The sequence below is a fragment of the Trachypithecus francoisi genome, unplaced genomic scaffold (assembly GCF_009764315.1).
Source record: "Trachypithecus francoisi isolate TF-2019V2 unplaced genomic scaffold, Tfra_2.0 Lachesis_group3, whole genome shotgun sequence".
NCBI lineage: Eukaryota > Metazoa > Chordata > Mammalia > Primates > Cercopithecidae > Trachypithecus > Trachypithecus francoisi.
This window is the reverse complement of record NW_022681468.1, coordinates 81,891,231-81,905,033: the sequence shown is the minus strand read 5'-3', so window position 1 is coordinate 81,905,033 and position 13,803 is coordinate 81,891,231. Positions and strand designations below refer to the sequence as shown.

Genomic DNA, 13,803 nt, shown 5'->3' with positions numbered 1-13,803 from the left:
GGGGCCTGGTGCTGGAACTCATCCTGCCCAGGGAGGTCCCGGGATCCCAGGTTGCAGACTAGTGACATCAGCAGAGAGGCCCTCAGACTGGCTTTACCAGCTAACCCCTGACCTGCTGGCTCTACCAGATACTCTGACTCCCCGCACCCCGAAGTCTGTCCCTTCTTTCTCAGCTGCTCTACAGCCCCAGGCATGAGTGAGCTGCCCCTCAAGTTTGGGATTAAGGAGATCAGAGTAGGAGCAATCTCATTTCATGTCCCCCACCCCCACTGTAGCCTGGGGAGTTGGGGGAGGCTTACACCTTTCCACTCAGGCTTGGGTGGGAACTGAGACCCCCTTCCAGGGGTACAGAGTACCTTTCTCTCACTGAGAGGAGTCTCTGCTCATTTGGACTCGAGGATTCCCTTTTCTCCAACTTGGAATTCTTCCTGGGAATCCAGACCAACCGGCTCAGGCACCTGTGCTGTGTGCATCCTAACTCCACCCCGACACTGGGGAAACACCAAGGATGGCACAGAGGCGATCCCAAGGCAGAGAGGAGGAGGCTAGGCATCTTCAGGGAGGCTCTCCTTGGGTCTTGTCCTTGGGCCCGTCAGCCAGGGGCTTCTTCCTTCTTTCTTTCCTTCCCACTGGTGTCCCAGCTCTGCCCACGGGCCGCCGAGCAGAAGACAGTGAAAACAGGTTGACAAGAAGATACAAGGAAGCAGAATCCAGGAGGGGCTGTTTGGTGATGCATCAGGCAGGGAGGCGCCATGGGGAGTGGGGACAGAGGCCCCAGGAACTGGCAGGGAGCCCTCCACACCCACACTGCCTTTTCTTGTCCAGCTCCAAGCACCAGAACCTGCCTGGGGGTGGGGGCAGGTGCCCCACCTCCAACAACCTCAGTAGACACACCAGTGGATATCAAACTTCCAGGCAGGTCAGCCAGAGGGCTTTGTGCAGGGGCTGGGTGTTTCTGCATCACTGCAGATACGGGAAGGGGCAGGGCCCTGGTTGTCCGGATGTGTGTGAGCACACGTGGACCCAGGCGGATCCCAGAGAACCAGGAGGATGCCTTTGTCACACTCTCTCCCTAGCTTTAATCAATCTTTCTCTCCCCACCCAGCCAGGTTTGAGTCAGTGCCCTAATCCCTGAGCCAGTCCCCTCCCCCCACCACCACTCAGGACTGTCTAGGTCAGGACAGGGTGTGTACATGGTATGTGTGGGGGGACACCATGGGAGCAGACACTCAGCTCAGGACCTCAAGGAGCTGAGGCCAGGCCGCTGCCCAACCATTCCTTAGTGATACAGAAGCAAGAACATGAGTCTAGAATCCTAGACCAAGGGTAGAGACAACTTTGGTTTCAGTGCTGAAGCGCTCTGGCCAAGAACCATGGGCAAGTCTCAACAGCAGTTTCCTCATCAGAACACTGGGCCTAATAATCTCATCCCTGAGACTCTGTGAGGATCAAATGGTATCAAGTATTCTCAAAGGTACTTCAACCGTAGAATGCTACTCATGCGGACCGATACTGTGATTCAGGCAGGGTGGAGCAAGAGCACCCTGGCCCACTCCTGGGAATATGGAGCCCCTGAGCCTCCCCAGCTATGGTGAATGGGGGCCAGGGCACAGAGAACATCTGGAAGGTGCAGGGGTCATGGGAAAAACTTGTATGATGCTTCTAGCTGGAGAAACTCACAGTTGCTCTGTTCAGGCTCTGCTCAGCCAGAAGCAGAACCTGATCCCAAGCCCTGTTCCTGCTTGGAATCTAGACCCAGTCCCAGCCCCAACCCCAAACCAGAAGGTAAACACAAGCTCAGCCCTCACCCTGAATTCTGCCCCAGACACTGAGGCCTTGGCTCTCCCGGAGAGGACACAACAGGATGGCGCAGAAAGAATGAGCTGACAACACCCCATGTCTCTTCCCTTTCTTTTCCAAAAATAAATGGCTGTAGTGATGAAGGTAGTGGTGTAGTGGTAGCAGTGACAACAGGGTGGTAGCCTGAGAGGGCCTCTCCATTCTTTATTCAGTCCCAATAAATTAAAGGGCAAGGGTAGGGGGCAGGGCCTCTTAGGTGAGGATGCTGCTAACTGAAGGCAGCAGTTCAGCCAGGTGCTCCAAGATGCCCATCGCTTGGCACAGCGGGTTACCCTGCAGGTTGAGGAGGACAAGCCTGGGGCAGGAGGCAAGAGGCTGCAGCGCTGCAGGTTGCTGGAGGCCTTATGCAGGAGAGTCAAGGAAAGCTTGGCAGGTTCCTCCCAATTCATTTGCTCCTGTGTACCCTCAAGAGCTGGGGACTGTTGCCTGGAAGTCTGTTTGATGGGCATCTCATGTGCTCCCTGGAGGGAGTCAGGCTCCAGGCAGGGACTGCAAACATCTGCCCACAGGGTCAGCCAAGAAAGAATGAGCCGCAACACCCCAAGCAGACTGGTGTAGTATCAGGGAGTGGTGCGGGGTATGATAAGGTGGAAATCCAGCCTGGTCCAAAGAGACAGTTACTATTCAGCAATGACCAAGGGCTGCTGAGTGAAGATAACATTGTAAGGTTGCTCTAACTTCCAATTTTTAAGAGGGGAATCAGAACTCTAGATGTTTTTTAAAGTATGAAACTTCCTGATTTTCAAAAAACTACATGGACCTGAAGAACAGCTACAGGCTGCCCATTTGTGAACTCTGATTTAAGAAAGTCACTTACACTCTACCAAACTCCACCAGTGCAAGTCAGTGATAGCCCAACAGCCCCAGGCTCTCCCCCTTCAACTCACACTACAGAGCCCCTGTCTCCTGCCCTGCCAGAGGGTGGCACATACCCTGCCTGCTGTCTGTCCCTCCCCAGGGTGGCACCTCACCTTACCCACTGTCTGAAAGGCACCCAGAAGGAAGGATACGGTTGTTGCACAGTAGCAGCTCTTGCAGCCGGGGTAGGTTGGTGACGCCATCCAGGGACTCTATGGCATTATCACTGGCCTGCAGCACCTGGGGGCAGAGAGGGCAGGGAGGCAGGACAGGTGTTGTTAGCCGGGGATGGTTAGCAACTGAGGAGCTCAGAGGGGCTCATGGGGTCAGGCTGCGTGATGGAGGTGGAAGGCACGCAGTTACCTGTTTGAGGTGGAAGGTCCTGCACATCTCTTTGTAGGATGGGCAGACTTCTGAGGTAGAGGAAGAGGAAAATAACCACCCATGACAGGGATGGAGACATGGGTACTTTACCTCAAGGCAGCGCAGGGCAGCCAGTGCAGGTGGCAGGGTTCGGAGACGATTGTGTGACAGGTCAAGATGGGTGACCAAGAGCAGCTGTTCCAGATGGCAGAGCACTGTCAGATCCTGGGGGGTGAAGGGAGGAAGGAGGTAATGGGCTTCCCAGGAGACCTGGGAGAGAGTCCTCAGCCAGCGTTTATTAGGCACATGCCCTCTGTGCCCCACAGACCCTTGGGGACCCCAGCCAAGGAGAGGATGGGAGCACATGGAAAGCTGACCTTACAGTTCACAGCAGTACATGACATGGGACAGTGAGTGCTGTGAGTGGGGTAACCAGTGGGGTGGGTGAGGAGGAGGAGGCCTGGAGTTCAGAGGTACAGGGGCCAGTGGAGGGTGCTGGGTAAACAAAGACTGGTCCCCCATGGGGACTGGTCCTGATGAGGCAGAGATGAGTTTGGCAGGAATGGAGGTGGGCTGTGGTGATGTGATAAAACTAATGTGTTGGGAAGGACTAGGAAAAGTGGAGCCTGGACAACTTCTCAGGAATCTCTGGAAAGTATTTGGCCTTCAGGTATTGGGGGTTGCTCCAGGGTGAGATGTGCTGGAATGTGTGGGAGGAGTGGGCTAGGGGTCATTCTGAAGGAAGATGAAGCTGTGACCAGCCTGGGGAAGAAGCAACACAAGGAGGTCCTGGTGACTCAGGATTTGAAAGTGAGTGACAAGAAGAAGAATTGGCTGAGTGACAGAAAGGCCTGGAAGAGGAGAAAGCTGGGAGGGAGGGATGAACTCTATCTTGATTGGGAGGAAGTCCACGAAGGCACCTGAGACTGGGGGCAAAGTCAGGGACGTGGGGAGGCCAGCAGGATGAGGGCCAGGGGAAGGCATGCGTGGTAGCTCATACCTTGTGAGCCAGGTGCAGCACACGCACCTCGGCATACTCCATCTTGAGCACGCTATTCTCCAGCAAGAACTTGCTGCGCAGGTCATCCAGATATGCTGCCCGCATGGGGTCCACGGCCTGGAGTGGATGGGGTGGGCAGGGTATGCATGTCAGCCACCTGCCTCCTGCCTGCTGGGCCTCCCCCTGGCCTGTTCTGCGGGCACAACTTGCCTTGAGGGTCTGGAAGTACTGCAGGGTCTCCTTCTCATACAGCAGGGGGTCCAGTGCCCGCATCAGCAGGATGATGGTAAGCAGGCACCCTGAGGAGAGGGCGGGGAAAAGGAGGGTTTCTCCTGGATCCTCCTCTGCTCCCACCCTCCTGAGGCCCTCCTGCTGTCCTCTCAGGGCCACACTGGAAAGGGGCTCCCTCAGCAGACTCTGGGATCAGGCTCTCATGGAATGGGGCCTCACATTTATTCTCAGGCTCCAGCTCCTGCAGCTCCTTACAGGATTCCAGCTCAGACTGCAGCACTGTGGACTTCTCCACTGACAGCTCACACCTGAGGGTGGGCAGGGTAGGGAGGTTGTTGAGACCCGCAGCCCTGAAGCACTGGTCAACATCCCCAGTATCTAGACTGAAACAGCTCCTTGAGGCCCCAACCTCCTGCCCTGGCTGCCTAATGCCCAGAGTCCAGAGCCCCTCTCCTTGTTTTGTGCTTCCCTATCACCACCTGAATAGCTGCTCGTCCGTGGTGGAGTCCCGGCACCAGCCCTCCTGGCGGCCTGGGGAAAGAGTAGATGGTTGAAGGGTGCACCCTGGAGAGGAAAAGAGTGATGGGGACTGCTGCAAGGGGTGGAGGCTGCAGGTTCCATCACCTTTTAAAAGCACGCATTCTTTCTGGACATCACCTGCTGTCCAAATGACACGAAATGTATGTTGGGGCAATTGGTCGTTGAGGGAGGCAGCAGGCAGGTCACAGAGCTGGGAGTACTGGGTCAAGGAAATGCCCCGGCCTAACTACTTTTTTGACTGTCCCACCCAGCCCTGCCCCAGATCCCACTTCTGCCCCACCAATCCTGGGATACCCAGACATGGCTGGGCCGTTTCCTGCCATCTGGGGTCCTCCACTCCACAATCAGGGGAGAATCATCAACCATGAGCAGCAAGATCTCCGTCCTGGAGCCCACCTGGCACAAAGGACAAAGACAGACTTCAGCCCCATCAGCACCAGGCCCACAATCCCACAGTGCTCTTGACAAAAGCTGCAGGACTCACTAGGAGGGGCCGAGAGAAGGAGACAGTCAGACAGGCCTCGTCCCGGCTCACATGCAGGCAGCGCAGTGCATCCTGGGGGTCAGCTGCAGGGAGACACAGTGTCAGATTTCCTTAAACCCTCTCCCATTCCTACTAAGCCCTAAACACCCAGCCCCTTTCCTCAGTGCTTACCTCGGCCTAGGAGCCAACGGTGATAAAACCAGGCACTCTGATCATTGGGGTCAGTGAAGAAGGCATTCTGCACCAGCTCCAGCTCTGCAGGGTTCCGGGAGGCATGGGACTGTGGTCAGGACACTGGTGGGCTCCTGGCCACTCCAACACCCTACCCCCTCTCCTTGGAGTACTTCCAGCCCCCAGTGTCACTTATATGCTGTCCTTGCACAGGGGCTACGTATGTTAGTTTTATCTTCCCCATCAGACACTTGAGCTCCCTGTAGTCAGGGACTGATTCTTAGGCACCCCTGGAGCCAGGCATGAAGTAGGTGCTCAATAAACCTGAGTGACAGGTTCAGGAACAGGGTCAGGCATGGGGACTAGAAGGGTGGCACTGCAGAGTCCTCCCTTTTGTAGGAAGGAGGACCCCTGACCCTGCTTACCTTTGAGCAGCACATCCTCAGGGAGGCGCCCCTGTGGTCCAGAATCCGGCTGGGGATGCAGCTGGGGCAAGAGACAGGAGCGGTAATGCCAGGACGAGTAGTTGGAGAAGTTTTGGGTGATGAGGCTGTCAGTGAAGGCTAGCTCTTCTGCAGGGGGCACGGCTGCCTGTGTGGCCACAAACCGCCGATAGTCCCAGCAGTGAACTGGAGGGAAGAGGTGACAGCATATCTTAGAGGCAGGGCAAGAGGAGCTACCTGGCTGGGACCCCTAGAGTCCCCTCAGAGAACCCCTAGAAACACTTCAGTGCACTCCACAGAGGAGGCATTTGGCTCCAACATCCCTTTCAGCACCAGCTCAGTGGACCCATCCTGGATATCCCTCCCCATTCTGGGCCTTACTGAGGCCCCAGTACCAGAATGTGGGCAGGTGAGGGCTGTGGGGACAGAATCTGCAGGCACGTACAGTTCCGCTCATCCACCTCCAGGAAGCGGGCACAGAGCTCCAGCTCTCGGGCCCAGTTGGGCTCAGGCAGGCGGCCTAGCAGCCAGCATCGGTGGTGCCAGGTGCCATAAGACTTGGGGTTCACCCGCAAGCAGCTCTCCAGGAAGCCCAGTTCTGCCTTCACCAGAGCAGCCAACTCTTCAGGAGACCTGTACCCCAAAGGGAAGGGGGGTCAGGGCTCTCCCACACTCAACCTCAGCTCACCCCTCACTTTCTGCACCCAGCCCCCTACTGTCCTCCATCTATGCCACTGGCTGCCCCATTTCTCCTCCACCCCTGGGACCCACGCAGTGTAGGCACAGGGCCAGGGCAGTCTTCTGAGATCCTGAATCCCTACGCACTTCTGAGTCTCCAGCTGCTGGAGCACCTCTCGTCGGCAGTTCCAGAGGGTGGCAAAATCAGGGTTGGCTCCCAGAATCTGGCTTGTCAGTTCCAGCACTGACTCATCCAGCTCACCAGCCTGGCGCTGAGAAGATAGGTGGCAGGGTCAGAAATCATATCATTTTCCCACTACAGGACTAAATAACGTAAACTTAAAACCACCCAATATTCTGTGAATCCCACATTATACAACAGGTACTATGAACCATGCTTTATGGCCTTACAGGTATTCTCTCATTTAATCTTCACAACAGCCTTATGCAGTAGATGCAATTATTAGCCCCATTTTACAGATGTGCAAACTGAGGCCCAAAGAGATCCAGCAACTTGCCCAAAGTCATACAGTTATAAGTGAGAGAACCCAGAACTGGATCTAGGCAGTCTGACTCTAGGGACCAGCTCTTGGCCTCTATACTGTACTAAAGGAGCTACTTGGGGTTGGGGCTACCTCTGAGGGCCCCACCTTCTGGAAGACAGCCTGGGTGGCTGACTGGTATAGCTTCAGCTTCTGCTCTCGTTCTAATCTTTTGGCCTCCGCCTGCTCTTCTGACGTCTTCACCTTCAGGCGTCCGTGCTATAAGGATGAACGGGTTGGAAGAGTGCAGGTTGTCTTGCAGGAGCTGACCTGCAAAAGCCCCACACTGTGGAGCCCTAGGTTCATACGGGGCAACCAAGTGCACGGCCACTGCGGGTGAGGGCGCGGGGGTGCGGAGATGAAGGGCTGGGCTCAGGGTTCTCACCATGGTGCCGGCTCAGGGTTCAAGACAGGGGAAGGGTCCACTGGTAGCCCTCGAAGTCTGAGGAGAGAGGTGTCAATCACGTAGCCCCGCCCCCTACTAGCTCCGCCCACAGCGGTGTCCCGGAAGCAGCAAGCGTGCCTGGGCAGAGACCCCCAGGGTATAAAGAGGTCCTGGGACGGGCTTTGCACGTTCAGCAAGAAGCGAACGCCCGGACTAGAACTTCTATCCGTATGGCCCTTCCTACAGCCCGATTCGCCCGGGCCAGAGCCCGAGCCGGGGCACCTGGACGTTAGGGACCACTCTGCGCCCCAAATGTTGCCGCTCCCCGCCCGTCCCACGGATCCCGGGCACCACCGCCCCCCGCGGGCGGACCCACCTGCGCTGGGAGGAGGCGCGGGGGATGCGGAGCTGCGGCGCCCGCCACAGAGCCCAGGCGCTGGCTAGAGCGGCGCCACCTGCCCGCTCACCGAAACGCAGCGCCCTCTGCAGGCTTGGGGAGGGACTTGCGGCGGAGGAGGCCGGCTCGGAGGCGCGTGCGCGGGGGCTCTGCGCTCACTGTCCGGAAACGCCTCGTACCTATTAGCCACCTGGTGTGTACGAGTGCGCACGCGCGACTGTAGCGTGCATGTGAAATAGTGGGGAGGACCATGCCAGTTGGCAACTCAAAATGTAGTGTAGTTAGTGGAAGAGGTTTCTCTAACAGCCAGAAACCCGCACCTTCACTACTCCTCTGACCTCACCCTGGCCACACCGACACCCTTCTATATGTCAAATCTAACAGGTGGAGTTTCCTGTCATTTTCTCTAACCTCCGAAGCATTTGACGCTACCCACTTCTTTATACTTGACACCCCCATCCTGGCTTCTCCTCCTGCACCTCTGCCTCTCTCTTCTCATCTGTTCACCTCCACCCCTAAATGTTGGTGATCTCCAGGGTCCTTTCCTCACCGCTTTTTCATTTCACACACTGTTCCTGGGAGAATGTTTAAATCTAAGCGTTCAACTGCTTCGAGTTGGAGCTCCTCAGAGCTGTTTTGGCCCACAAATCTGGCATTACACTTTCTCTGGGTGAGTTCATTCACACTCATTGTTTTAATTACTACCTGTAAATTGATGACACCCAAATTTATATCTCCAGCCCAGATGTCTTGCGAGCTTAAATAACAATAAATAATACACATGCACATACATATTCAAACACCTATTGGATATCACCTGGTGTCCCAGAGACACCTCAAACTCCAAAAGCCAAAAGGTATAAATTTTCTCTTATCCATCCTCTCTAAACATTAGCCTTTATGTTTTCTTTTTTTTTTTGAGACGGAGTCTTGCTCTGTCACCCAGGCTGGAGTGCTGTGGCCGGATCTCAGCTCACTGCAAGCTCCGCCTCCCGGGTTCACGCCATCCTCCTGCCTCAGCCTCCCGAGTAGCTGGGACTACAGGCGCCGCCACCTCGCCCGGCTAGTTTTTTTTGTAGTTTTTAGTAGAGACGGGGTTTCACCATGTTAGCCAGGATGGTCTCGATCTCCTGACCTCGTGATCCGCCCGTCTCGGCCTCCCAAAGTGCTGGGATTACAGACTTGAGCCACCGCGCCCGGCCGGCTTATGTTTTCTATTGTAGTGAGTGGCACTATTTCCTCCTCACTTCTTTTTTTTTTTTTTTTTTGAGACGGAGTCTCGCTCTGTCGCCCAGTCTGGAGTGCAGTGGCGCAATCTCGGCTCACTGCAAGCTCCGCCTCCGGGTTTACGCCATTCTCCTGCCTCAGCCTCCCGAGTAGCTGGGACTACAGGCGCCCGCCATCTCGCCCGGCTAGTTTTTTGTATTTTTAGTAGAGACGGGGTTTCACCGTGTTAGCCAGGATGGTCTCGATCTCCTGACCTCGTGATCCACCCGTCTCGGCCTCCCAAAGTGCTGGGATTACAGGCTTGAGCCACCACGCCCGGCCTCCTCCTCACTTCTTAAACTCACTTAAATACTCTCTCTATTCCCACTGCCACTAGGAGTTCAAACTCCGAATTTCTTCTCCAGATTGTTGAAAGTCTTTTCCATGTTCTCCACTTCATCCCTTGTTATCAGTCCATCCTCTGTGCTGCTGAATCAGTTTTTCTAAAATGCAGATTTGATGTCATATCTCTCTGCCTGCAAGTGCTGAGTGGCTCCTTTTCAGGATAGAATTGTAATCTCTCAGCTTAGCACATCAGACCTACTGGCATTTGGGCTCTGCCTACTCTCTGGCTGTATGTCCTGCCTGACCCTGCCAAAAACTCTTCATGACAGCCTACAAAAATACTTGAAGTTTCCTAAATGTGTTAGCCTGTTCCCTCTTCTTGACTCTCCTTTCTCTACACTCCTCCTTTGCTACAGTAAATCCTGTTTAAGATTTAACTTTTTGAACTCCACAGAACAAAGAAAAAAAATTTAACTCGATTGGCACCTCGAGGAAGTTCTCTAAAATGCTCGTCTGATTTGATAGACCTACATATGTACTTTCTTTTTTTTTTTTTTTTTTTTTTTGAGACGGAGTCTCGCTCTGTCGCCCAGGCTGGAGTGCAGTGGCCGGATCTCAGCTCACTGCAAGCTCCGCCTCCCGGGTTTACTCCATTCTCCTGCCTCAGCCTCCGCAGTAGCTGGGACTACAGGCGCCCGCCACCTCGCCCGGCTAGGTTTTTGTATTTTTTTTTTAGTAGAGACGGGGTTTCACCGTGTTAGCCAGGATGGTCTCGATCTCCTGACCTCGTGATCCGCCCGTCTCGGCCTCCCAAAGTGCTGGGATTACAGGCTTGAGCCACCGCGCCCGGCCTTGTACTTTCAAAAACTATGATTTTTTCTCTGTGCCTACTGTAAGGAAGGTTTTCTGGTGGAACCTTCATGAGATTCAGGGTGGCTAGTGAGTGTGTGTGCCCCACATGTACAGGTGTGTGATGTCTTTGTGAATAGTGTATCCATGTGGCATATGTGTGTTTATAACTCACACCTGGGTAAGAAGGTAGTGCGTTAAATATTTTTTTTCTTTTTTTTTTGAGACAAGGTCTCACTCTGTCACCCAGGCAGCAGTGCAGTGGCACAATCTCTGCTTACTACAACCTCTGCCTCCTGGGTTCAAGTGATTCTCCTGCCTCAGCCTCCCAAGTAGCTGGGACTACAGGCGTGTACCACCACACCCAACTAATTTTTGTATTTTTAGAAGAGACAAGGTTTCACCACGTTGGCCAGGCTGGTCTCAAACTCCTGACCTCAGGTGATCTGCCCACCTTGGCCTCCCAAAGTGCTGGGATTACAGGTGTGAGCCATCACACCTGGCCAGTGCTTTAAATCTTTATATATCCTCTCTCTCAGCCCCTGGAAATGTATGTAAAGTGTCCATTATATGCTTGTCCTTTCCTAGATCCTATAACAAATTACAGAGGAAGAGAGACATTTTTCCTATCCCTGTGTATTTGTAGTCCCAGTGAGTAAAGAGTTAAACCATTGATTGGTTCTCTTTGTGCCAGCCACTGTGATGGGAGTTTTGCATATATATGAGGGATGTGCACACACACAGAATTACAGGTAGGAGGCAATAAGCAGAGTGATTAAGAACATGGATGCTAGAGCCAAACTGCCTGGCTACAAATCCTAGCTTTGCCACTTACTTGTCCCAGGGTGACCTGGGGCAAGTTACTCAACTTCTGTGTTGAGTTTGCTGTGTGTCTCAATTTCTTCAACAGTAACACAGGAAAAATATTATGTAGCTGCTGCAGTTGAAGTTAATCTGTTGAAGTTAAGCTGAAATAAAAGAATCTATGTAAAGTGCTTAGAACAGTGTCTGTACTAAGTAAGGGCTCAGTATAGTAATAGGAAACTGAGGCTCAGAAAGATTAAGTAACTTGTCGAGGGCCACCCATGTAATAAGTGGCCAAATGGGACCTGTGTCTAGTCTGGTCCAGCCCTCCCACCTCACCACCAGCCTTTTTTTTGTTGTTGGTAACCTCCTTCTCTAGCTTTCTGCTCTGCACACGCTCACAGGCACAACCAGATACTTGGGAACACAGATGCCCCCAAGTGCAGATTTGCCAGGTACAGCCTTGCATCATAGTCACTAATCACATTGTGATTAGCAATCTTGAAACTGGGAAGGGTGAGTCAAGCAGGCTTAAGAGAGGAAGTGAGTCTCATGAAAAAATCTGCATCAGAGAAGGCAGGGCCTGGGTTTTGGAAAGAGCGGGCAGGAAGGGTATTTCAGGTATGTAATATGACGTGAAGGTGGGGGAGAGAAAGCCAAACAAACTTAGCTGGCTGGCAGAGGGAGGCTGAGCCAGGTGTCTTTGGAGATAAGAGCAGTGGAACTGATGACAAGTCTCTTGCTTGAAGGCAAAAGGAGCTGTCAGGAGTTATATTTGGCCTACTATGTGGGATAAGTGGGAACCATACAGGTGTCTGAGAGCCACAATTTTTTTTTTTTTTTTTTTTTCCTGAGACAGAGTCTCGTTCTGTCACCCAGGCTGGAGTGCAGTGGCGTGGTCTCTGCTCACTGCCAGCTCCGCCTCCCAGGTTCACATCATTCTCCTGCCTCAGCCTCCCAAGTAGCTGGGACTACAGGCGCCCACCACCACGCCTGGCTAATTGTTTGTATTTTTAGTAGAGACGGGGTTTCACCTTGTTAGCCAGGATGGTCTCGATCTCCTGACCTCGTGATCTGCCTGTCTTGGCCTCCCAAAGTGCTAGGATTAAAGGCATGAGCCACCACGTCCGCTTTTTTTTTTTTTTTTTTTTGAGACAAGGTTTGCTCTTGTTGCCCAGGCTGGAATGCAATGGCACGATCTTGGCTCACTGCAACCTCCGCCTCCCGGGTTCAAGCAATTCTCCTGCCTTAGCCTCCTGAGTAGCTGGGATTACAGGCATAAGCCACCATGCCCAGCTAATTTTGTATTTTTAGTAGAGACAGGGTTTCTCCATGTTCGTCAGGCTGGTCTTGAACTCCTGAACTCAGGTGAGCTGCCTGCCTCGGACTCCCAAAGTGCTGGGATTATAGGCGTCAGCCACCGCACCCTGACAGCCACAATCTAAATGTTTGAAGAAGAGCTTTTTACTGTCCTCTATGTATAGAAAGAAACAAACAATAATTGAGTATCAGCACAGCCCCAGACATCTTATTTACTACACTCACTACCTATATGAAGTAGGTATTATTATCCATATTTTACAATATGGATAATTTTACATGTAAAATAATTCGTTTTACAATGAAGCAACAGGGAATACAGTGGGTTTGCAGAGGTTAGTTTCTTGTCCAGAGTTACACATCTTCGAGATTCAGAATTCAGTTGGCTCTATAGGTGGGAGTGACCATTGCCAGAGGCCTGAACTTGAGTTTCTTGAGACCTGGAACCCCAGCCTCTTTTCACCCCTGCCAATTCATTCTTTACTCCTGCTCCCAACATACGTACATAGAAGCACACATACATAGTCACTTATAATGGTTCCAGGACTCTGAGCCCGTCACAGACCAGAGATAATTTGGAGGGAGAAAAGGGGGCCACGAGCCCTGGGTCAGGGCCTTGGGTCAAAGCTTGGCTAGAAGCCATGGTCTGAAGGCAGGAGGAGCAAGTGCAAGACAGGTAATGGAGGTATCGCTGGGCCGTGTGCAGTGTGTGGTAGCGTGTGTCTTCATTCAGTGCCTTGATGTTCAGCATCAGTGCTGGGCCTCACAGCATGTTGGGTGCCAGGGATCCAGTAATGGACCAGAAAGACAAGTCTCTGTCTTCCAGAGCTTATGGTGGAGTGTAGCACTGTCCAATATAACTTTCCATGACAATGGAAGTGTTTGGTATCTGTGTCATCCAGCACAGTTGACAGTAGCCCCGTGTGACTACTAAGCACTTGAAATGTGCCTAGTGCAATTGAGGCACTGAATTTTTCGTTTTGTTTCATTTGAATTAACTTAAAAAATTTTTTGGCCAGGGGCCAGCTGTAGTGCTATAGTCCCAGCACTTTGGGAGGCCAAGGCAGGCGGATCACTTGAGGTCAGGAGTTTGAGACCAGCCTGTCCAACATAGTGAAAAGCCATCTCTACTAAAAATACAAAAATTAGCTGGGTGTGGTGGTACGTGCCTATAGTCCCAGCTACATGGGAGGCTGAGGCAGAAGAATCATTTGAGCCTAGGAGGCGGAGGTTGCAGTGAGCTGAGGTCGTGCCACTGCACTCTAGCCTGGGCAACAGAGCAAGACTCCGTCTCAAAAAAAAAAAAAAAAAAAAAAGTAGGTGGGAC

General features: G+C 53.0%; 1 protein-coding gene across 3 annotated transcripts; it reads right to left on the bottom strand.

Moving 5' to 3' along the window:
- Positions 1-1,976: 1,976 nt before the first annotated feature.
- RABGGTA (Rab geranylgeranyltransferase subunit alpha) lies at positions 1,977-8,184 on the bottom strand. Of its 3 annotated transcripts, XM_033188411.1 has the most exons (17): positions 7,932-8,184; positions 7,556-7,612; positions 7,279-7,389; positions 6,776-6,900; positions 6,396-6,583; positions 5,933-6,136; positions 5,508-5,591; positions 5,337-5,419; positions 5,147-5,248; positions 4,937-5,042; positions 4,792-4,843; positions 4,532-4,620; positions 4,292-4,380; positions 4,082-4,198; positions 3,193-3,306; positions 2,871-2,958; positions 1,977-2,201 (listed from the first exon to the last, which is right to left on the bottom strand). In XM_033188411.1, the coding sequence occupies exons 2-17, from the start codon at positions 7,556-7,558 to the stop codon at positions 2,053-2,055; spliced, it is 1,704 nt and encodes a 567-aa protein (XP_033044302.1). In that variant the 5' UTR covers positions 7,559-7,612; positions 7,932-8,184; the 3' UTR covers positions 1,977-2,052. The 3 variants fall into 3 exon arrangements, with proteins under 3 accessions (XP_033044302.1, XP_033044300.1, XP_033044301.1); XM_033188409.1 differs by having other exon boundaries at positions 4,792-5,042; XM_033188410.1 differs by lacking the exon at positions 1,977-2,201 and adding an exon at positions 2,233-2,460 and having other exon boundaries at positions 2,837-2,958; positions 4,792-5,042.
- Between the last annotated feature and the right edge of the window lie 5,619 nt (positions 8,185-13,803).

What these genes read in the sequence shown, in the direction of transcription:
- RABGGTA (XM_033188409.1), bottom strand. An exon ending in CCGTTGGCTCCTAGGCCGAG is followed by an intron (nt 5,420 to 5,507) that starts GTAAGCACTGAG and finishes GTCTCCCTGCAG; the next exon opens with CTGACCCCCAGGATGCACTG. An exon ending in CCTTCTCTCGGCCCCTCCTA is followed by an intron (nt 5,249 to 5,336) that starts GTGAGTCCTGCA and finishes CCTTTGTGCCAG; the next exon opens with GTGGGCTCCAGGACGGAGAT.